Consider the following 23,391-nt stretch of genomic DNA (forward strand, 5'->3'; position numbering starts at 1 on the left):
CACTTTTAATTAAAAAGAAATGTGACACAGTGGTTTAAAGTGAAGGCCTTAAGGGGGGCATCATGGACAAAACCAAGCCTCAAACATATCACAAGAATTTGTTTCATGAATCAGTGCCACGTTTTTTAAGTATTGTAAAGAAAACAGTGACTCATCTTATCGTTTTGACATTGGTGCGTATGTAACAGCAGATTAGGAAACGTGCATTATATCATTTGTCCCCCAGAGGGAACTAAAATGATTATTTGCCTGTTCAGTACAGATCATGTACAGATCAAATAAAGACAATTTAAGGAACGCCTGCGCAAACAGCATATGGAGATACAGGGTTGGTCCAAACAAACAAATAAAACATTTTTAAAAAGCAGCAACATTTCAGTCTGCTGACATTAGGACCTAAATGCAGCTGCTGAATTAATGCATTAGAACAGATTTTTACTTTTTTTTTAGTTACTGTGGATTTTCATCTGAAATGTTTGCAGCTGTCAATTCTAGCATCTGCTAAAAAACCCAGTACTGATGAATCTCTGATGCTCTGGATATGTGAAGAGAAGGGGGCAGCCAGAGAGCGATGGGGCAGGGAGAGAGCCACACAGTCAATATAGACACTCAGTAAGTCTCAGTACAATAAGAGGAGGCTTAAGTAAAAACAGGAGGGGAAATGAATCAGATAAACAACAACTAAGTGGGTTTTTTGCCCAGTTTGTCTGGATTCAGGTGAGGATTTGGGAATGCTACTGTGCTTTCCTATGAGGGGTGTATCTGTGTGCATGTCGTAGAAGAGAGGATGTAAGCTTATACAAAGGAAAGAAAAAAATACACAAACCACTTTTTTGTCTCAAAAATGTCCATGTAACTTAAAAACATCCACAATAAAAAGATCTTTTTTTCATATATTATCTTCTTTAATTTTTAGTCTGCCCCCTGACTCGAAGTCACAGGTCAAATCGTCATCTTCATCGCACCTTTGTACCTCCGGAGAAGGATGGAAAAGTTTAAACAAGGCGGAGGAAAAAGAGAAGACGAGGGTTTTCAAGGACGAGGAGCTTCTCTGCCAGTTCGATGGGATTCTGTTTCTCACCATTTTGCTTTTTCATTTCCCCAACAAAATATGTTAATTTGAGCATAACCGCACTCTGGGTCGCAGCCCGGCACCTCATGTAAGAGGAAAAGCTTTTTTTCTTCATAGAACATCTTGTTTTTAAAAGACGGGCTGACCAAATGATAACCATAAGCGAAGCTCTCTGGCAGCCTCCGAACAGAACTGCCTGTTCATATCTTTATGAACGTCACAAACCTTCAATCGCATTTCATCACAGACCTCCGACTAGTCTAACTCTGAGCATTTGGCGGCATTTTCCTACAGTCTTCTCACTGTCCTCGGAGGTCTGTCTAGCTTGCTTTGCTTCTTCCCTTGGCCTAGTCAGTCATGGAGGAGCTCTTGTAGACAGTTGGGGGATTTGAAGACCTCAGGAACCTCGCTGTCCAGTTTGCAGATCACTTTGTAGATGGCCTTCTTCCAGGATGGGTCCGCATCCTTTCCAGCCACGATGGCGTTGAAGAACTCACGAAGGGTCACCTGGGCCACCTCCAGGAATCGATCAGGAACCTGAAAGGAGAAAAAAATAAATCATGGGTGATATCACCAATTTGATCTTTGAAGGAAAAACTTCCCACTTGTGTTTCTGCATTTCTTTCTGCACAAGCACAGCATATTTCCACCTCAGAAAACCTGGAGTGCAAGAGGGAAAGTAACTGAAAAATGATGTGGACATTAGAACATTGCAGCCAGATGTGACTGTAGTATCCAGTGCCAAAACTATGGATATTAATCTGCCGCTGTAACAGTTCTCACCAGATGTTGGCGCTCTGCTGCAGCAACAGCTACAGGAGAATCAGGGGCGTTAATATTGTAGCTGATCTTAAATTCATATTAAATCCTGTTACATCACAGGACAACTTGAGACGTGTCTTTATGTAAAAAATACAGCAGCACAAAAGGAGGATCGTGAACTTGAACTTGAAATGTGCTCAGAGATTCAGAGTAAACACGTACATGTTGGCGATTATTGCAAATTATTTATTTAATGTTTTTATTCAGTTTAAGTCGTGCGCATACTTTATAGTTAATCAACTAATTTTATTTTTGCTTTATAAATGAGATCATTTTATTTCTGTGGCCATAAAAGTCCATAAAATAAATGAAGAAGAACTCAAAATAAAAAAAGACACATTCTTGCGTAACTGTTTGAACAGGTTGGTTTATGCCATATGACATGATACACATGTGCCGTGACTAATACTAAACAATACGCTGTCAAAAAAGGGAGAACTGAAATAGAGAAAAACAACACACAACTGAGATGTATAAATCTTTAAATAGTGAGCAGGCCGGCTTCCAGAATGCTGATGACGCAAAATGATGAAGAATTAAGCGTGCGGCTGTTTCAGGTGACCAAATATTACTATTCCTGTCAGTAAACTGTTCTTCAGAACTTCCCTTCCCTGTACTTCCCCATTCTTAACAACTCCCAGATGTATGTGTGTGTGTGTGTGTGTGTGTGTGTGTGTGTGTGTGTGTGTGTGTGTGTGTGTGTGTGTGTGTGCGTGCATGCTCCTTGTGGACACGCACACACTCTCACATAATGGCAGATCACAAACACGCAGTCTTTGACGATGACAGGTGAGCAGTGGTGTGTGATCCGTCAGACTGTGTGTGTTTGTGTGTGTGTAGATTTTAATGCTGTGTGTGTGTCATTGTAACTCTGACAACAGAACAATGGCACACAGAGAGGTACACACACACACACACACACATTTTTCAGTCTTTTTTTCCTGCTCTTTCTCCCGGGGGCAAGATCATACAAAGACACTAAACAACCTGACTGGGATACTCCCCCTCCTCCCTCCTCCCTGTCTCCTTTTATTCTTCTTTTTTGGCTCTTTTTCTTGTATGCAGATGCAAACACACACACACCCAAACACACACACACCCAAACACACACACACCCAAACACACACAGCTGACTCTTCAAGGCAAGGTACACCCACCTATACACCCCAACAAGCTCACACACACGTGGAGGACGGCACAGAGCTGTCTGGGTGTAACCCCCGTCACGCGTGGCAGGACATGCCAAGGTTAGCTGCCACCAGAACGGATGAATCACTCCACGCACACACACGCATACACAGTCACACACACTCGCAGTCTAAATGATTCCCTGGACTCTCATATACTCTGTCTACCCTAACCTACCCTCTCTCTTTTTTAGCTGGCCCCCTGAGACCACAGTTATTTCAATGAGGCCCTCTGTCATTGTCTTAGTGTAGACGCTACTGTACACACACACACACACACACACACACACACACACACACACACACACACACACACACGCGCACACACACACACACACACACACGACATACAAGCTTACTCTCACACACATATAAAAGTTAAAACTTTCCAGGATGGTCTCAAAAGTTTGGACACACCTACTCAGTAAAGAGTCTTCAGTAGATTAAAGCTTGGGTAGTCAAAACTCTACTGAGGTCTTTTTCAGGCTTTAGAAAATGTAGCATATAGGTGAGACTTTAGCCAATCACAGGTCACTTAAGACCATATCAAGTAATATAAAGAGCAGAGAGAGAGAGAGTCTGTGTGGGAACTACGGCCTCAGTCACACAGGCCTTGAGACTGTTTGCTATGGAATAATGCTGATATTTGGCTTCACAAATTATTCCAACTATGCTCTTCTGGACGATGGCCATTTTTTTTCAACCTTTTGAATTACTACAACTTAGGCCACAGTAACAGAGGTCAGAGACCACCTGTCAACCAACCATTCCCCAACTGGTTTGCAAGTGGTTGCAAGTTGTTACCTACACAGAGAGTCTGCACTGAAAAATTTGGTCTCCCGTAGTTTGCATAGAAGAAGCTAACTTGTCTGCAGACACTAACCAATTACTGAGTGTGACATTCAACACGAACCATAAATGAGGAAGATTCACCTTTACATTTTCACTTTGAAGGCAGACAGTCTCTGTTTCTGATTTGTGTCTAACTTGACTATTTAGCTTGGAGACCTTCGCAACTTGCTAGCTTTCATCGCATAGAGGTCTGCGGGTATGTTACGATATTTATCTTTCAGACCAGTTTTACTTCCCTGCTGCCATTAATCTCCAGGAGTCAGTCAGGGAATACACATTTTTCCCTAGCGACCAGAGGTTGCCTGGTCTGTTAGGCCTGTGTGATTGGGGCCCAAGTTGTAGTGATGCTATTGGTTGAACAAAAGACTTTGGCACAGTTGGCACAAGCCAAATATCAGCATTACCTGTTTAAGAAGCATCTACCAGTCCTTACAACACAGTGAAGGAGTCTACTTCTAAAATCAGATCTGCTTTTTCTTTTTTGATTCTGGTCTCCTACCACCTCACTGTGGAAGAAATAAAAAGTGGCATAATGCACAGAATTTTCTAGGAAGCAAAGTTTTTAGGCAAAATATGCTTTACATCTTATTCTTCATAGTAGCTGCCTCCATGTTGATAACTCTTGGCATCCACTCAGAGCTTCATGAGGTCATCACCTGGAATGCTTTCCTTACACTCTTAAAGGAACGTCCACATGTGTGGTGCACTTGCGTTGGATGCTTTTCCCCTCACTCTGCAGTGGAGGCCAGATGCAGTGCACAGTCACTCTCTGTGGTTAAACTGTCCTTCAATTCAGTGCTTAATTCATAAGTTAGAAAGCCCTGTAGCTTAGGGAGGGTGAAAACGTCTTGAGACCCATAAAAACACACAGTACACTGGACAGCTGGAGGTGTGTCCTGTTGGAAAAAGAAATGATGGCTCCGCTTAGTGCAAACCTAATGAGACGATGTGTTTTTGCACAGTGCTGTTGTGACCAGTTTGGATGAGAGCCTATTGAATTCTTAATCAGTCCCCAGCAGTGTCACCTGCAAAACAGCCCAAAACATCCCACCTCCTCCCAAATTCATGATGCATCGCATGCAGAGATGGAACAAACTCTCACTCTTGCTTTCCTGACGTGGTTCCATCAGGCTCATCAACAACTGTTTAAAAACTACGCTTGGATAAACTTTGGAAATCCTTGACATTTTCCAGCTTGAATGAAAGTCAGCGCTGTGCGATAGCACAGATTTTGATATCGATCCAATATCAAGCAAATACAAAGCCAGTATTGCCGATACCGGTACCGATACCTTTAACCAGGAAGCTTATGTAGGTGAGAGCAGTGGGTCATGGTTTATGAGCTGAATCATAATCAATCTGCAAATTCTGAAAACATTTTAATAACCACTTAGTGACTGGGTTTTCCACATTAATTAGTCAACACAAGAAAACACTTTCAGCTTTTCTTGAAACAGTTTTTTTCCTAGTTCTGGTTTGACTTTAACTGCATTTTATTGGCTTTGTAGCAATACTTTTATTAGCTGACTCTAATCTAATCTGCACTAAAAAGAAAAGAAAAGTTTCTCCATCTTCAATAAACATGTACAATTTGAACAAAATGCAACTGAAAGATATAAAATCAAAGTTGTTTTTTTTTATTTAATAATGAGTCAAATATGTTATTAATGTGCTTGTATAAACAGAATGGATACCAATCAAGTAAATTTCATTTGACTAGATTCTGTTAAATCTCACATTTCACATTACTTACATTACTATGTATATAAGTATAACAGAAATACATGGAAACTTTAATCTAAATTGTTAAAGCCAGCATTTTGGGAATAATATATTTATTATTTTCTGTTATTTTTAGTGGAAACTGTAACTGGGTAAAAGCAGTTCATTAAAAATATTATTAACACACTCTTAGCAGAACTTTGTGTCTGCATTTCTTAAAAAAGGGCAGTAGATCAAACTTTCTGGACTGTTTAAAACTATTTTTGTTATACTTTAAATTTGCTTTTACAGCTCCTGTACAGGCTTAGCCTCACAGGTCTAAAACCATCACATCATCTTGGATTTCTTAGTCTTTTTAGCCACATTAATACAGACAGAAGCTATAACCATGACATCATTTATAAAGAATACAATATAATTCCCTTTCATAGCAAAAACTAGATTATACCATCAAACCTCGGGAGGTGCTACAACTACATACTTGCTTTTTAGCTCTGCAGGAAATCAGAGAAAACCACTAAGTCAAGATGCTGGTTAATGGTTGCTGTGAAACTGCCCGTGGGACAAATAAAAGTTGAAACCTGAGCTTGATCTTTAAGATGAATGTGCCTTTGAGGCGTCCTCTCCCTCCCAGAGCACATCCCTTCATCCTTTAGTTGTTAAAATCGGCTCTTATCTTAAACCAACACAGATCCCCTCCGTTTCAACATCTCCTTGCATAAATTGCATTTCCGCACTGACATTTATATTCTCTGCATGTATGTTAGTGGTGTAGAGCCTGTCGTAGTCTCCGATGCACCTTTAGCACCTAATGAAATATTTTCCCACGTCTGCTGTTTGTGACTGATGATCTGAAATCGCAAAAACTGTCGAGTTGCACACTTGCACTGCGAGACATTCGCTGACCTTGACCTATAAGTGCCCTGCTGCGGGCGCCTCTTCAGCGTGATGATCACCGTGTGTTTTTCGGGATGACGCGTGTCATCGCGGCAGCGGCGAGAGAACTCAAAGTGCTGAAGCAAGACGACAAAAAGGACACCGCTGACTCAAAGAGAGGCAGGGGGAGAAACGCAGGAAGAAAAGAAGGGAACAAAGAAGGGAGGATATTGTGTGTCCGGTTTGGTGTCGGCTTAACTGGACAGCCCTGCGCGCACGCATGCACGCACGCACGCACGCACGCACACACACATATACAAACACACACACACACAGACACATACTTCGGTCCAGATGCCCAGATTTGTCTGGCCATCGTAAATCAGTCCAATAAAGAGATCTAAATTAGGCCATCATCAATACAGATGGGCATGTTTTCCCTGTGTGTGTGCGTGTGTGTTTGTGATTTACTCCTGGCTAGGATCTTGATTTGGTATCTAGTTGCCAGGAGAGAGAGAGAGACGGCGGAGGATTGGGGGAAAGTGGGAAGGAGAAAGAAAGCTAAAGAGGAAGAAAGACACTTCGTTCCCAGTAAACATAATTCGCATGATTGCTCCGGTTTGGTGGGTAAATATTGGATGAAGGGAGGCTCAATTACTCTCTCTTCACACACACAGACACAGATGTGCACACACACACACACACACACACACACACACACACACACACACACACACACACACACACACACACAGAAGGACAAGAGCCTGTAAATCTCTAAATCGCTGCCCAACAAAGAGGCCTACTGGGACGCCCTCGCTCCTGCTTTTTCTCTTTTTTTTGTCTCCTTCCTTTTTCTCTCATCCACTCGCTCTATCCCTTCATCATCCGCCTCACAGGCTCATCCTTTCCTGATCTCTTCCTGGAAGTTTATTCTTATGAGAAATCAGAGTGTTTATCGTCAGGCAAATTCATCACCCTCGCTTATAGAGACTAGTGAATATCTGAACTGCTGTTTTTCTTTTGTTGACACATTTAATCGCAGTCCATCTATTCTCTTCTTTCATTTGTACATTTCTATACTAGTTTAAAAGTAGGGATTTCCCAAAAAAATTTGAATTTTTTTTCTCCTAAATCTGATGCGTTTTGTGTTTCTAGTAGCGGTAAAAGCAATACTAATTTACATCAGTATCGGACCGATACCGATACGTAATATCGATACGTAATATCGGATCGGTCCGATACTGATGTAAATTACTGGATCAGATATCGGAGAGAAATAAAAAAATGTAATCGATCCATTAAATATCAAAAAAGCACCTCACAAAACTTGCAACATGGCGTAACTCGGCTCATAACCGTAGCATGTCAGAGCAGTGTGCTCACGTGATAGAGCGGCTGTGTGTATTTGTAGCCTCGCTACCAAACCAGCTTAAACTTGATAATCTGTTGTTAGAATTTATTTAATATTACTTTCTACACCAGGATCTTTTTCTACGTAGCTGACGGCTGGTAACTGTGCAGGGGCGGATCTAGCAAAGTTTAGCCAGGGGGGCCGATAGGGCATTAACAGGGAAAAGGGGGCACAAAGACATACTTTTCTTTCTTATTCTCGTTTAAAATGTCTAGCTTTTAATAAATAATTGTCTGAATCTTACACCCAAAGTTTTAATCTTATGTAAAATATATAGAAGTCCATTACTATATATAGTAACTGTTAAGTCTAATATACCCTGGTAAGCTATACTACTTTTTCCTTTGGGAAGGTATGATCTGTGCAGTCTGCAATTCTGTAGAAGAAAGATGTTGAATCTATTTAATTATTCTTGAAAAATAATTTATTTCTGTGCATTTTTTTTTCACACTGCATCAAGTTGCAGTTGAAAAAATTAAAATTGATTACGTCGATTAAGCATCATGAGGTGGAGGGTGGGGGGTGGTTCCCTATTTTTTTTTTTTGCTGGAAGTTTGTAACCCTATTAGTTAGGTTGCTTACTCTTTAAAATACCAGAATAGGAAGGATGGAGTAGGTTTAAGTTCATTAGATTGATCAGTTTTGCTGAACTATGAAATATTTTGGGTGCAGTGTATTTTTTACATACAGGTATAACAGAATAGCTTTAGTGTTGTTGTTTTTTTAAACTTGAGTATGAACTTATACAATATGCAGCAAGATATTAAAAAAAACAGTTTTATTGATTAAAAAACACTATATCGGATTCATATCGGTATCGGCAGATATCTAAATTTATGGTATCGGTATCGGACATAAAAAAGTGGTATTGTGCCATCTCTAGTTCAGATTGGGATAACTGTGCTGTTGGCAAACATAGTGGAGTCTGCTGTGGCTGAAAACACAAAGGAAAGATCACCAGCGAAAGAAAATGTCAGCACCCCGGCCTGAAAACACGAACACGACCGGTAACCACTTAGCAACAGTTACGCCTGTTTACTAATTTAGTCTTTTTTAACAGTGCGGGCCACGAGCACAAAAGGGCAAGGTTGCATTCAAATATTTTTAGAATAAAGGAGAGCCCTTCATAAGTGGGTTACTTTTTTATGTTTATTTTGTCCCATTTTAACACATTCAAAACATGAAAGCTTCAGGGTCACCTGGTCCAGCCCCAACTATATGCTTTATTAAGTCTTAAGCCTAAGCTTAAAAGTAGAGAGGGTGTCTGTCTCCTGAATCTAAACTGGGAGCTGGATCCACAGCGGAGTGGCCTGAAAGCTGAAGGCTATGCCTCCCATTTTACTTTAAATACTCTAGGAACCACAAGTAACCCTAACCCACAGTTTGAGAGTGAAATGCTCTAATGGGGCGATATGGTACTATGAGGTCTTTAAGATAAGGTGAGGCCTGATGTGACCTTGTGCTTTCAACAAGTGGAGAAAATCAATTTAACACAAATTATGAATCAAAACTCCGACATCCAGGCCTCTACAGGCCATTTTTGTGTTAAGATGCTACATTTGCACCTAGTACACCTACTTTAGGGCTCCTAAAAGAAGTTTCGGGGATGCTGTTGAACAGGAAGACCTTTGGTAACAACTGTTCCTGCATTTGCTTGGTGACGGGTGGCCACAGTGACAGCATCAGAACAACGAGAGCGTCACGCCATTGTCGTTCCAAAGAAAGAAGTCTTTGGCGTATTTTACCAGCTCTAGCCCTCTGCTTCCTGTTTTTTTTTTTCTTTTTTCTTTTATGGTCTGCCATCCTTGTCATCTACAATGTGATGCCGATGTTTATCCATATTTGGCAAAATCCACCGACCTCCGCTGACACAAAAGGATGTGATCCTTGTTTCGAGGGTGTGCTTTTAAAAACAGGCAGTACTTAGTCTTTAGCATAAAAACTAAGCAAGATAACATCTAACTGAGGTAACAAATAGGCAGTTGTTCAGAAAATTATGAATTTAGGTCACTGATTTGATATCACTGATGTTGTGACAGTACTGGGACATCAGAGTCACTCAGCAGCACTGATGGCACCGCCTCCCTCCATCCTTTTATGCTTTCCTCTGCATCGCTCATCACCTGCTCACCTTCTTTTCTCTCCTTTTCCCTCCCTCTTCCTCTGAATTTAAGCCACTCCTCTTCCTCTGACTCCCCGTATCCTCCCAGAAGGATTAATGCCTTTTCTCTTCATGTTGTCACCATGAGACCCAGAGTGATGCATATGCTCTGTGTGTGTGTGTGTCTGTGTCTTCATGTCCTCAGCTGCCTCTGCTTTCCATGTCTTCTGCTCGTCTATCTATGTTGTTTTTTCCTTTCCATCCTCACTCGCCGTCTTGCACAGAAAGAGGAAACAGACAGATTGTGCTCTTAAGAAATCACTATACAAACACCATATGTTTGACTATGAAGGTGTGCAAACAGAGACTGTGTGTGTGTGTGTGTGTGTTGTTCCTTCTGTTTTCTGTAAGTCTGTCTGCTTCGCTCCGTCAGTGAAGGAGATGTCTGTATTTGATTCAAGATTCGCTTGAATGCTTTCACTTGCGTGCTTTGCTTGATCATTGATCATTTTTGACCTTGCTTGTCTTTTTCAAACCTCCTCCTTAGTCTCTTTAATTTCACATCAAACACACAAACACACACTCACGGTCTTTTTCTTCTTTGCTATTAATTCGCTCTGTGGCCTTGAGGTCCACTGTGCTGTCGGTCAGTGGAGTATTTCTCTATCATGGAGACAATACTGGAACTCTTTCATGTGCTGCTCCTTCTGTGGACTGAGCAAATGCTGTTATATGAGTGTGTGTGTGTGTGAGGCACTGAGTGGACGTATCTTTTTTTGTGCCAACACACAGGCATCTGCTTCCTTTTTCCTTCTCTCTCACTCTCTCGCTTTCACTGCTATCAGACCTGGCTCTTGTCACACACACCCTGGCAGGAAAATACAAACACACACACACACACACACGTGCAGGCACACACACACAAACACACAGCCAGCAAAGAGAGTCCATTCTCCCTCTACATCTTTTTCCTGTCACCCTTTCTCCTTCGACAGGAACATTCTGTATTTTAGCTCAGTGCAATTTTCTGTTGATTAGAGGTCTAAGAGACATCCAAATGACACAGAGCTGCCCTGTTTTTGTTGTTGTTGTTGTTGTTGTTTTTTTTAAAGCGTTTGAATCTAGTTTAAAAGTAAAAGTTTGGTAGATGTATGCATCACCGCTAGCCATTGTTTCAGCATTTCAGCAGTTGTATGCTGAGGGGAGAAAGAAAAAAGTCCAAACCAAAGCAGGTAAGCTTTAAAGAGGAAGTGGTAAGACGCCTGGGAGCCCAACACATCACAAAGTTATGTTACTTAATGTTAGACAATGTGACTGTCCAGAGCTCTGACCATGTTATGCATGAGTAGAATCTCCTTTTCTTCTACATATAGAAAAAGATCTAACGGCATTTTTAAATTGGAAAAATGGGCACTTGGTAAGTCTGAGTGTCAATCCATTGCAATAGAGAATAAATCTCCTGTTCCTGATGAGCTCCACTGGTGCCCCCTTCTCTATCAGGACCCACTCGTCAACTAATCAACATCTGGAAGGAAACGTGAATGCAGACGGACACATTTGCTGGTGGGTATTCCTGAATCTTACCTGTTAACTCTGGCTCAGTCTTAAAAAAATCTTTTTTATTTCATATTTTCCTGTGGTGGATCTCACAGCGGTCTAGATTTAGCTTGTGGTGCTTAGTGTTACAGCGTTCAGCATAGTTGTAAGACTAACGTTTGGTTAAACGCTGAGTCAGAGATATTGGCTGGAAGATAAACTTTTTGACCGAACTGTGCAGAGAGTGAAACAAAGGGAACCACAACCATAGTAAAGGGTCCCAGCCAGGCTTGAATCTGAGCCTACTGACATATGGGTCACCTGCACTACCTAGTGAGCTATATGTGCCCTAAGATGTTGACTTTTTATCCCATCTGTGTCTGCATTCCTTTGTTTTCCTACATTTAAACTCATCCGTTCATCATTAAGAAAGAAGCCTCCTAAAGCTCACCTGCGTCTGTATCTTGCCCTCTGGTTGCATAATTTTAGCGTGACACACCTTAGAAGCTGTGAGTTTGGGGACCCCGAACATTTAGGAGCTTTTGAAAAAAAGCCACACACCATTCAGCCTCCCAGCCACTTCACATAAATAACATAGAGCTACCTAAGTTGCTCTTTGACACAGTCACTGAAATTCGCAGTGGGCACGTAGCGGCCATTCCCACGTAAATCAGGAAACATGATGCTGATTCACAGCTTCCTCACACACAGGTGAATAAATATCAATTTGACGGCATATCGATGCGTCTCATCTGTTTCTCAACAATGTGAGTTGTGAGTGCCTGAGTGTGAGCTTTTAGTCAGTAAGTGTGACATTAGAAGTCAGAGTGGAGACTGGAGGCTCCTCCAGGACATCGGCAATATGTTTCCTTTCTCAGCTGCTCTTTTGTCAATCAGTCACTGATCTCACTGTCAGCAGGACAGTGACAATAACGTTTCTCTTTGTTCAAACGGCATGTGACTGAGAGGAAGGGTCTGCGTCCTGAGATTGGGCCTGTGTGTGTGTGTGTCTGTTGTCACTATCTCATCAGTGTCTGCGTTTTGTGTGCTATCATTACAAGCGTCTTCGTTTCTCCGCCTGCTCCGGTTTCGCGCGTGCCTGTTCACACACGTGCTGTTCCTCCTCAGATGTGTGTGTGTGTGTGTGTGTGTGTGTGTGTGTGTGTAGTCTTCCTTGTGTGCGTACGTTTATGTGTGTCACCCATAAAGAACAATAGCCTTGGTCATCTGACTGAGAGGCTGCAGACCACTAGCATCACATGATAGAGGCTGAAGGCCACGTCTTTGTTACCAGGCCTATTGTTAAAGCTAAGGAGACAGCTGGGGTAGGAGAAGGGAATCACTGCATGCTCAACACACACACAGAGTTACAGGAAGACCATACACAGTCACACACATGCACAAACACACACATAAACCGCCCCTCGTGACTCCAATCAGGCTCAGTGACAAAGATGATGCCTTCTTCTTCTCAACTGGAATACTAAGACACACACACACACACTGCAGGCAGATAGCTATAATTATAGTGACAGAAACTGGCAGGTGGCATTGTCTGCAGCATACCGCTCTCTGTCAACCAGCAATAGAAAGCAAGAGATGCCGGGGAAGACTCGGAGCTCATTCTTGGAATGACAGCAGCCTCGAGAGTGTGTGTTCATGTGATTTATGGATCTGCGTGTGTCGCACAGAAACCCAGTCCCACATATACAACTTATAATGAGTAATTAAAACAATGCACCTTTCAAAACCTCAAGGCTTTTGTAGAGAAGTGAAGTCACGAGGAAACTCTCGTTAAACTGTGTCTGCTCATAATTAGACACACACTTCAGTGTTTTGACTTCACCTTTTAGCACGACTCAGATCTTTTCCTAAGTGTTTCAATAGCCTGCAGTTCACAATGTGTTACAGGATGCTGGTGTCAGGTGTCACTGTCCCGACCTCTGTAGTGCCCATCCCCCTCCACCCTGACCTACGCAGGCATATACACAGCAAAGCAAATAAGTATGGTATAACAGCTTCATAGAGGACTAACACTTGTACTGTTAATCTGAGCTGGTTCCCTTACGCCCTTTTAAACATTTGTATTTTAATTTGTTCTTTTAATATTTTTACAAGGGCGGGAAACATTAAATACCTGGGGGTGGTGTCAAATTAAAAGCTGGTGTCTCTAGAAGTGCTCAAAACCCAACATCACATGAAGCACAGCGAGCGTACTTTAAATACCAAGTCCAAAGCTCTGAATGCAGAATGAGGCAGAGATCAGAGCTGAGAAGAAAAAAAAAAGAGGGTGGAGAGCGAAAGAAAGCAGGACAGGTGTAGTCTTTGAAATTCACCTCCTCTCAAAAGGGCTGATGAATTACTGTGTGTGTGTGTGTGTGTGTGTGTGTGTGTGTGTGTGTGTGTGTGTGTGTGTGTGTGTGTTTGTCCCTTCTGGGTAGGTTATGACTAGAAGAGGTGAGGACGGCAGACAGACTGATTAAAATTAAGGGAACAATGACAAACTTAAGGTTGACACTGATACAGAGAACGCATATTTAAGAAATGGGGGAAAAAATCTGCACTCAGGGTTTTGTTTTTTTAATTGTTACCAGTGTGAAGAGAAACACGCCTCCCAAAATCGATTCCTGGGAGTTGAGCTCAGACCCCCTTTTCACCGGGCTCACGTGAAGAAGAAGCGGAAAAGACGATTGAATAGATGAATAACGAGAGCGAAAGGGTAACAAAGAATCTAAAACGGCGGAGAAAGACATGAGGAGTTTAGCCTTTCATGAAGTGCACAGCTTATGAAATCGGATAGCCCTGAAATGTGAGTGTGTGACCAGCCTGTGGCCTCCAGGTGTTTGTGAGTGAGTGTGTGTATGTGTCGTTCAAAGTCAAAGGGTAGATTTTAGCAGAAACCACACCCACACTTCAAGGGAGGGCATCTCTGCTCCTTTCAGACAAATACAAATGAGTATCTGTGTGTATTTGTGTGTGTGTGTGTGTGTGTGTGTGTGTGTGTGTGTGTGTGTGTGTGTGTGTGTGTGTGTGTGATGTGCAGCTGTGCTGACAGAGACAGTAAGGATCCTTGAACTGGAAAGATGAGAACGTCCTCTAGAAGGCTTCATAAAAACATCTCATTGTACATCTTATCGCTCATTGAATTCTCACACATGGAAACTTAACAGTCTCGTCCCCATCCACGCACCAGGACTCCATTTTTCCACAGTTAAGTATAATTTCCACTAGCTCCCACTCGGCTGGACTCGACCCAATTTCCAACATTTTCCATTTCAACTGTGTACCACCTAATGTGTGCAGAGATGTTACAGCAATGCGATTAAAGTCCCGTGACATCATTTGTATGAGACACAAACACAGATATCAAGGCGATGCTGTCATTTTTCTTGTTGCTCTCACGACTCATCGAGTGCCACCAATCAGTGGCGAGCAGTCTGCTGACGCCACATTTTCAGACCGACTCAGCTCGCTTGGAACTCTGGCCTCAGCCTCCAAGTAGATACGCCTATGGTATCAAAGTCCTATGTGACTTCCTTATTGAGTTATCGTGTTCAAAAGATTTTCAAAAAACTTGACCTCTGACCTTAAGGTCAAGGTCACTCAGATTCAAGCTCGTCTGAGATTTTTAGTAGATACACCTGTGGCATCAACTTGAAACTCCTATGTCACTTTGTTCTGAACTTATCGCATTCACCAACTTGGGTGTCCAAGTCACCCAGCTGCCCGCCCCGCAGGGTGAGAAGAATACCTCATCAGCCTTTTATGGCTGAGGGGTAAAAATGTTCCTGGTACCAGGCACTACCACCTAATGGAAAACCCTAAAGCCTGAGCCGAGACGAGCCGAGCTGAGCAGGTACTGGTGGAGTCAGTCTGCATGTTTAGGAATGTGCTCCCGTTTGCTCTGGCAGGCCTAACCCACCAAAGCATAAATCCTTAATAAGTTCAAAACACACACTCTCAGGCAAGTCAGGAGCGGCGCGCCTAATGCTGCTGGCAGCCTTAACCAACAACTCGTCAATCTGTTCTCGGTATATTAAAAAAAAGAGGAAACATTTCTCTCCCTCCTGGCAGAAGGTAGGAGCTGACACCTTTCCCTGAGCGTCCTGGCAAAGAAAACCCCTCTGTCTTTTTTTTGTTTGGTTTTTGAAGATGAGACTATTCCCTGTTTCCTCTCTCCCTTACTCCAGTTTCCTTCTTCTTTTCGCCTTCCTCATTAGTTGGTGGGCAGAGCTGCAATTAGCACAAAATTGTTTCAGAGATTGGGGGGGGGGGGGGGGGGGTGAGGAGAGAGTAAGGATGGAGAGACAGTGAGAGAGAGGGAGAGGTAAACAAGACAGAAGAGTTGAAAGAATGTGGCTGGAGGAGAAGGTAATTAATGAAGGTGCTATAATTACTGGGGCCTGTTTACGCCAACACACACACACACACACACACACACACACACACACACACACATCACTTACCTTTCCACTGCAATAACTATTTAAAATGCTGGCCCTGTAACTTTACTAATGACAGGCTTTTTTGTTTCCTCAACCGAAGCATGGGCCATTTTAAAAATTCACCACATAGAGCTTTAGTTAAGATTTGGCTCCATTTTAACCAGGAAAACATAACCTTGGAAGTACAAAGATGTAAAAAGTAACAATAATAAAGATGATGACACAATAGTAAGAGTAGACATAAGATGGGATGGAAGGATTATGGAGGGGAAGAACAAAAATTAGAGCAAAGGTGGAGGGAAAAGTTAAGGGGACAACGGGGAGGAATTGGAGGGCGATAAGAAAGAGGAGGAGAGGAGAGGACAAAGGCAAATGAAAGGAGGATGCGAAGGAGAGGAGGTGACGAAGAGACCATATCAATAGAGGACACATTCAGCAGGAAGAGGGGGAGGAAGGAGAGGGAGCAAGGAAAGAGCAAAAAGTGGAGGAAGGAGAGGAGGGAGGGAGGTGCGATGGGGACAAACCAAGGTGGAACTCTGATGATGCTAAATTTGGCGAAAGGAGAAGACTTCTGTGTGTGTGTGTGTGTGTGTGTGTGTGTGTGTGTGTGTGTGTGTGTGTGTGTACATGTCGGGAGACTTGCTGAATCGGCCGTGGTTCCAGTTTCACGCCTCTGAGTTTGACAGAGGGGGAGAGAGAGAGGGGAAAAGAGAAGGAGACAGAGAGAGCGAGAGGGTCCCTAGCCAGTAATGTTCCCTCAGGGCGGAAAAGAAGGAGGGAGGTGAGGAGAGGAGGAGGAGGAAGAGGCAGGCACGAAAGGGGACAAAGTAGGGGAAGAAAATGTATATGCACAGTTACAAACACTTCATTGTTTGGAGAACACTCGACCTTTTTCTAATGTCCTTACAAGCATTATAGCTTTATAGTATAACTATCAACCTTCATAACTTCTAACACAATCTGTATTTATACTGATTTACTATATTTACTGTTCACCACAAGTTTTCTTAATCAGACATCTGTTAAGACCAACTAGGCTAATAATAAGTTATTGACTTTATATAAAAGCTGGATGTGGCCTCCAGGTCTGAAGAACAATCTATCATCTAATTACCAAACAAGCTGAATCACCAGACCAAGGTGCTGGACCCATCTGGCGTATGTTTTAAGTATCTCGCTCTTCGCACTGTGTAGCTGCATGTGACCAAAACAGCTGGACAACAAATGTAAAATGAAGCTTCGGATACAAAAAAAATCACACCCCTTGCCTTCAACTGCAAAAACCTGTCATAATCGGCATTCTTTCCCATGGCCAGCAGAGGGCAGCTACTCCGATGCAAAAAATTAGGCAGATCACATAGGTACGGTGGCCCTGAGAGGGCAAATGCACTGAAAAGCACAAAAAACATAATGGGAACAGATAAAAAATAAACAAAAGATGAATAAAATACATCGGAAATAGAAAAAAACCCCGCAGCAAATGCTAAGAAAATACAAAAATAAGAAAACAAGTGTTTTTGGGGACACAATAACATGGCAGAAACAACAAGCTAACAGCAAACGGCTAATAGCAAAGAGCAAACAGCTTTATTTCATATGAACCATAAGATTAAAATACTCAATGCATCATTTTCTCCCTAACAACACTGATTTATACTGTGTCAATACCAAGTTCAATCCTTTGCATTCTTTACTTCTTGTCACTTCCGCGGCTTGTCCGTCCCATTATTGTATCCCCAGAAACACTTCTGTTGTGTTTTATTCACATTCTTTAGTATTTTGTGGGCTTTTGCAGCATTTTTCTATTTGCTGGTGTTTTCTTAAGGTGCAGTTCATTTGACCTCTCAAACCCGCTGTATATTGGAGTCAGTTGGCACAGAAAAAAAGGTCGTGAGTTTGAATCTAACGGCCAGCTGGGGTCTTTTTGTGTGGAATTTTGCATTTTCTCCACAGTACAAAGACGTGCATGGGTCGATTTAACTGGCACTTCTAAATTGGCCATTAGTGTGAATGTGTTATTCCTGCAACAGGCTGGGGAACTGTTCAGGGTGAATCTCACCTCACTATAATAGCTAGACTTCAGCCCCACTATGACCCTAAACCGGGTTTTATTTCTCTATTATTTGTCTATCAATTGTGAGTTTAAAGTGAAAAATGAACACAATATGAAACTCATTTTGTAATATTTGTCCCAGTTAAACTAAAATAGATGCAGTAAAATATAGTTTATCAGCTGACTCTTTCCCTCAGCCCTCCCTGTGTCTGGTTGTTCCTGTTAAAAGTGAATTTTTCCTTCCCCCTTTTACCAAATGCTTCCTCACAGGGGGTTACTTGATTTTAGGGGTTTTCTCTTTATTATTATAGGGTCTTTACCTTACAATATAAAGATCCTTGAGGTTGCTGTTGTTGTGCTTTGGCGGTACATAATATATATGTTATTTAATTGGCAATAAACTAGTACATACCACTGAGCACGCTCAACTCAAGACTCCATCTTTTACGTAAGGTTTGTGGTCTCGATAAGGCTCTAGTTTTTGTGTTTGTCTTGTACGCGAAAACCTAGCCACTGAATGATGTTTTTCCAGTACTTTAATGTAGTCCCCTTATTTTAAAGTTTAATCAAATGCAGCTAAGAACAAATAAGATCATTTTTAACAGTGTTTGGTTACAAGTGCACAACATCACATGCTAATTCTTAACAAAACGTGTTTAATGGCTTTAATAGCTCAGTTTCAGGTTTAAAGAGTTTGTGGGCTGATTTTCAAACTGCACTGTGCAGTCAAATGGATGCAACTAATGAATGCATGAACGGTACAAACTCAAATCAAACACTTTCTGTCATCAAAAGCTTAACTGAAAGCTTTTGATGATTTAAAAAAAAAACAGCTAGTAATGATCCTACCACAGGTTCACCTACAGAAACCTTGTTGTGACTTTTACTTCCTCTAGAAAGTCAAATATGATTGTCTTCTTGGCCAAAAAAGTGCAACTGAGCCCTGGTTTAAAGGTCTTCTGGACCCAGTTTGAACTTTAAACCTGATCCTCCTATCTCTATAAATAATCACACATACTCATTATTTGCATGCGTGTGTCCGCTTCCTGTACATGCTCTTTTCATACACACCTGTGAAATGCTACCTGACTCTTGTTATGCAAACTATGCAAAGCATTTGCTATTCATTTCTCCAAATAGCCTACTTCAATATCACAAACCCTTTGCAGCATGAATATGAGGGTGTGTCGTGTCTGCGAGTCTCTTTATCCATTTAAGCTTTGGCATTTGTATCCTTAAGCAAAAAAAGAAAAAGCGAAGTGTGCGTGTGTGTCAGCGATAAGGTGTAAGCTAATGGACATCTAAATGCTGCTGATGTTACATTGGATAGTTTAAGGGCCCTCAGGTCCCCTTAGACCAATACTGGAAGAGGAAAAGTGAGAGAGGGAATGTGACTTCTGCAAATCGCTTTGACAAGGACACCCGTGCCTCGAGCGGCGTCCTCTCTCGCCTCATCGAACACACACACAGCAACATCCACACCTCAGCAGAATTGTGAGGTGACTGTTGCACTCTGAACAGCTGACTTGGTGGAGGACATTTGTGTGAGTGAGTGTGTTTGAGCTACGCTGAATTCAGTTTTAATCCGGTAACGAGAGAAACGGGTAGAAAGTATGGGAAACTTTTCAGTCTTACTAGATCGAGGAGGCTTTTGATTTCTGAAATGTTTGGAGAAAAATGGTACTTTAATTAAACTGAAGGCAACCTGACATTGCATTCCAAAGTTTGGCAAACAGATATTTTTTATTAAAAAACAAACAAACAAACAAAAAAAAGACCTTTTCCAAAAAATGTCTTGTTTTTGGAAGATTTTGTATGGGTTTAAGAGAGAAGTTAAACCACCAAACTTTGCAAGAGAACACCACTAAAGATAAAACATAAGTTTAAGAGGGCTTACCATTAAAGGTGGAGCACAATATTGAAGCAGCAATATATCTTATTGCTTCAACTTTCAATATGTGAGCTACACACTAGTGCAGGTGTACCTAAAGCAATGGTAAACAGTGACAGCCGACCAAAGCAAATCATTGAGCTGATTAAATGAAACAAATATCACACACACACACACACACACACACACACACACACACACACACACACACACACACACACACACACACACACCATGATACAGTGAATAAATACACAAGTTCTGCTTTTTGTCTTTTTAAGGGTATTACTATTTTTTAGTTACTCTGATACTAATGCAGCATCATAGATAAACAACATATCAAGTAGTACAGACGTGCTGTAGAGTGACAGTTTCCCACTGTTGCTTACTTTGAGTTTCCCTCCCTATTTGCCATTTTCTCTCCATATTTTCTGTCGTTGAGTGGAACGTCTACTTCCTGTTATACAAATTAATACACCTGGCGTCCCCTAAAAAGGACAGCCCAGCTTACCTCAAAGTCGTTGGCCTTGTTGTAGTGCATGTTGAGTGCCCTGAAGAGTTCGGCATCTCGCCCCACAGTCAGCTCCTCGGCAGCAGTCACACCCTCGTTGATGGCCTGCCGAGCAAACTTCTCCATCTGGATGTAGTAGAACTCCCTGAAGTTGCTGAACCACTTGATCAGCTGGGAGGTGATGCATCGATTGAACTGTACGAGAAGAGCATCATAAATATAAAAAAAAAGAGCTTTAACATTACATTTCCACCGCATGCACATGTTCCCGTAGAGCTGGGATTTTCCGCATGTGTGCAATAGAACTGTTGGTCTTAATAGCAAAATCACAACATGTCCTCTAATGTTGTGTGTTTTAATTCAACTAAATTGAATTAAAACTAATTAAAACTAATTCAATTTAGTTTTATTTACATAATCACAACGACAGTCACCTCGAGGTGCTTTATATTGTAAATTAAAGACCCTACAATAATACAGAGAAAGCTCCAACAATCACTCAACCCACTATGAGCAAGCATTTGGCGACAGTGGGAAGGATAAACTGCCATTTAACAGGAAGGAACCTCAGGGAGTTTGTTATTTATGTTTGTGTTCTCTTTTTAGCAGCATCAGGTTGTGTTAAAGTATTTTTTGTTGAATCATACCAATTAACATGATCCACTGTGCAGAAATTTTTGATGACTTTTGGTTGTAAGGTAACAAATCTTCGAAAAAGAGGCAGAAGACGGACTGCTTATTGCTGCTTCCTGTTTGTTGATGTAGACGTATCATAGCACAGCTGATGTTTTCTTTGGAACTTATTTGCCTGATGCTCTATCATCAAATTTGCCTTGAACTGGGCCTCCGTATGAATGCTCACATTACATTGTGGCACTACATATTCAGATGAATTTGCTTTTTGTTCTGCAGCCTACATTTTCCATGCAAGTCTATGCAAATATAGCTCTAATTGTATGTCAACACTGTGCCGGGACTAAATAATAAGAAGGAATGTAGACAGTGTTGTTTTTTATTTGAATTTTTTGGTGTGTATACGTACACTGGAAGTTAGAGAAAAACAGGAACTATTGCCCCAATCAACCACCCCCTCTCCACACGTCTGTATTTGTCCTCCTCATTAGCCACTAGTACAACAAACACCTTTAGGCTCCTCGCTGGAGAAAAAACATCTCTTTAAACTGCAGCAATCACACAAGAATATCCCAAATATTAACTTATTGTTATGCCAGTTCGGGCTTTCACACAGAGCCAAACTGACATTAACAAGTCGTTAAACCCTCATCCTCATCAGCCTTACGACCACTGCGGAAAACGTCTGTTCCGATCCAGTTTTTTAGTTTAGCGAAGTTGTTTTTACCAAAATGTTATTAAATAATTGAGCTTTTACTAAATTAACATCAAGCTAGTTGTAGTGATATCAAATACTAATTTGAGTTTGGAAACAAACAGCTACAATTTCACATAATTGGCAAATCATCATTTTCCTGCACCAATAAATGATTCTTTTTTGATAATTTTCCACCTTTAAATAGATAAACTTCTTGTGTATTTGTATCACAGGATATAGAGCAGGAATAAAGGAAGGAAAAGGGAAAGTATCAGTGCGTACAGCAAGCACTGTGTGTGAAAATGCACAACAAACTTGAAGGGCTGAACATATTTTAAGAGATTTCTGTAAGTTTTAAGAGAATCATTTGGAGGTTTTTAAGGCAGTTTTCATCGTTCTCTGGAAAAAGAAATAAAACCCCCCACACATTAATGTTTTTTAAAAAGCACAGCGACAGCTCAGTGAAAGTGTATGTGGTGTGTTTGTGTGTGTGTGCTCAGTGGAGGGGAAAAACGGCTTTGACACAGAGATTAAGCTCAGTATTGTTACAAGACATTGTCTCACAGGAGCGAGGGATGAGCGAGAGAGATAGAGGGAAAGAAAGACAGACGGGGGAGAGCGAGCCGAATGGTGCGAGGCAGCGTGGAGAAAAAAATAGGAATGCACGGAGAGGGAGCGCAGCGGAGGACGGCCGAGGGAAAGAGATATTTTTTCAGGAACGGTTAGAGGGGGTGACATAATGGAGCATAATAGAGCGTGGTGCTGTGTGTGTGTGCAGGAGAAGGAAAGGGAGTTGGTTTTAAAGAGCATAGTGACAGGAGGGAAGAGTGTGTGTGTGAGTGTGTTGGTGACCCACAAAAGAGTAGCATGAAGGGAATCTGATAACTCAGCAATTAACACATACAAGAAGATGTCATTTGTAAAAAAAACAAAACATAACCATCCTGCCACAAACTCAAAGTAGGATAACAAGGACACCCACATTAATAATTAACATATTTTAGTTATTATTTTCACGAATAAATAAAGGTTAATTATGCAACTGTTTGTGTATCTGTACCATACAGGCTTCCAGATATGATCCACCTAAGAAGTTGGAAGATGTATCACAGTTTATCTGAGGATGCTGATGTAAGAATTTTAAATCCAGCAAAATTTTCGAAAACCTAAATTTTGCTTCTTCACTGTCTGATCACTGAAGTAAAAGGTGATAGGCATCAATTAAATAATCATTTAAGTCCCAATTTGAATTCAAATTGCCAGCATTTTACAAAGTCTCAAATATAATTACACGATTCACTCAAAAGTTTGGGGTCACTTAGAAATCGCCTTCTTTTTTTTGTGTAATCAAAGTTTTGGTTTTAATAATATTAACAATAACAAATAATCAGGGCATTGACAGTGGTTAAGACTTTTAATGGGCTTCATATGTCATTTTCATGCAGCCATCACACCGTGCTCCAGTGCCACACTGGGCTACGTAATGTAAGCATAGCGTGTTAAAAGGCTAATTGATTATTATAAAAGCCATTTTCCAGCGATGTTGGAACAGCTTTGATGACTAAAGGAGAACATCAGA

The 23,391-nt window shown here is 41.5% G+C and overlaps 1 protein-coding gene across 2 annotated transcripts in view; it reads right to left on the reverse strand.

Moving 5' to 3' along the window:
- Positions 1 to 1,272: 1,272 nt before the first annotated feature.
- Positions 1,273 to 23,391, reverse strand: part of prox1a (prospero homeobox 1a) — a 42,007-nt gene continuing 19,888 nt past the window's right edge. For both annotated transcript variants that reach the window (XM_026158310.2, XM_080296998.1), the window contains 2 exons: positions 20,483 to 20,677; positions 1,273 to 1,609 (listed from right to left, as the gene is read on the reverse strand). In XM_026158310.2, the coding sequence (XP_026014095.1) occupies positions 1,424 to 1,609; positions 20,483 to 20,677 (381 nt within the window). In that variant the 3' untranslated portion in view covers positions 1,273 to 1,423. The remainder of the gene's footprint in view (positions 1,610 to 20,482; positions 20,678 to 23,391) is intronic.

Source organism: Astatotilapia calliptera, chromosome 23 (genome assembly GCF_964374335.1).
Source record: "Astatotilapia calliptera chromosome 23, fAstCal68.1, whole genome shotgun sequence".
NCBI lineage: Eukaryota > Metazoa > Chordata > Actinopteri > Cichliformes > Cichlidae > Astatotilapia > Astatotilapia calliptera.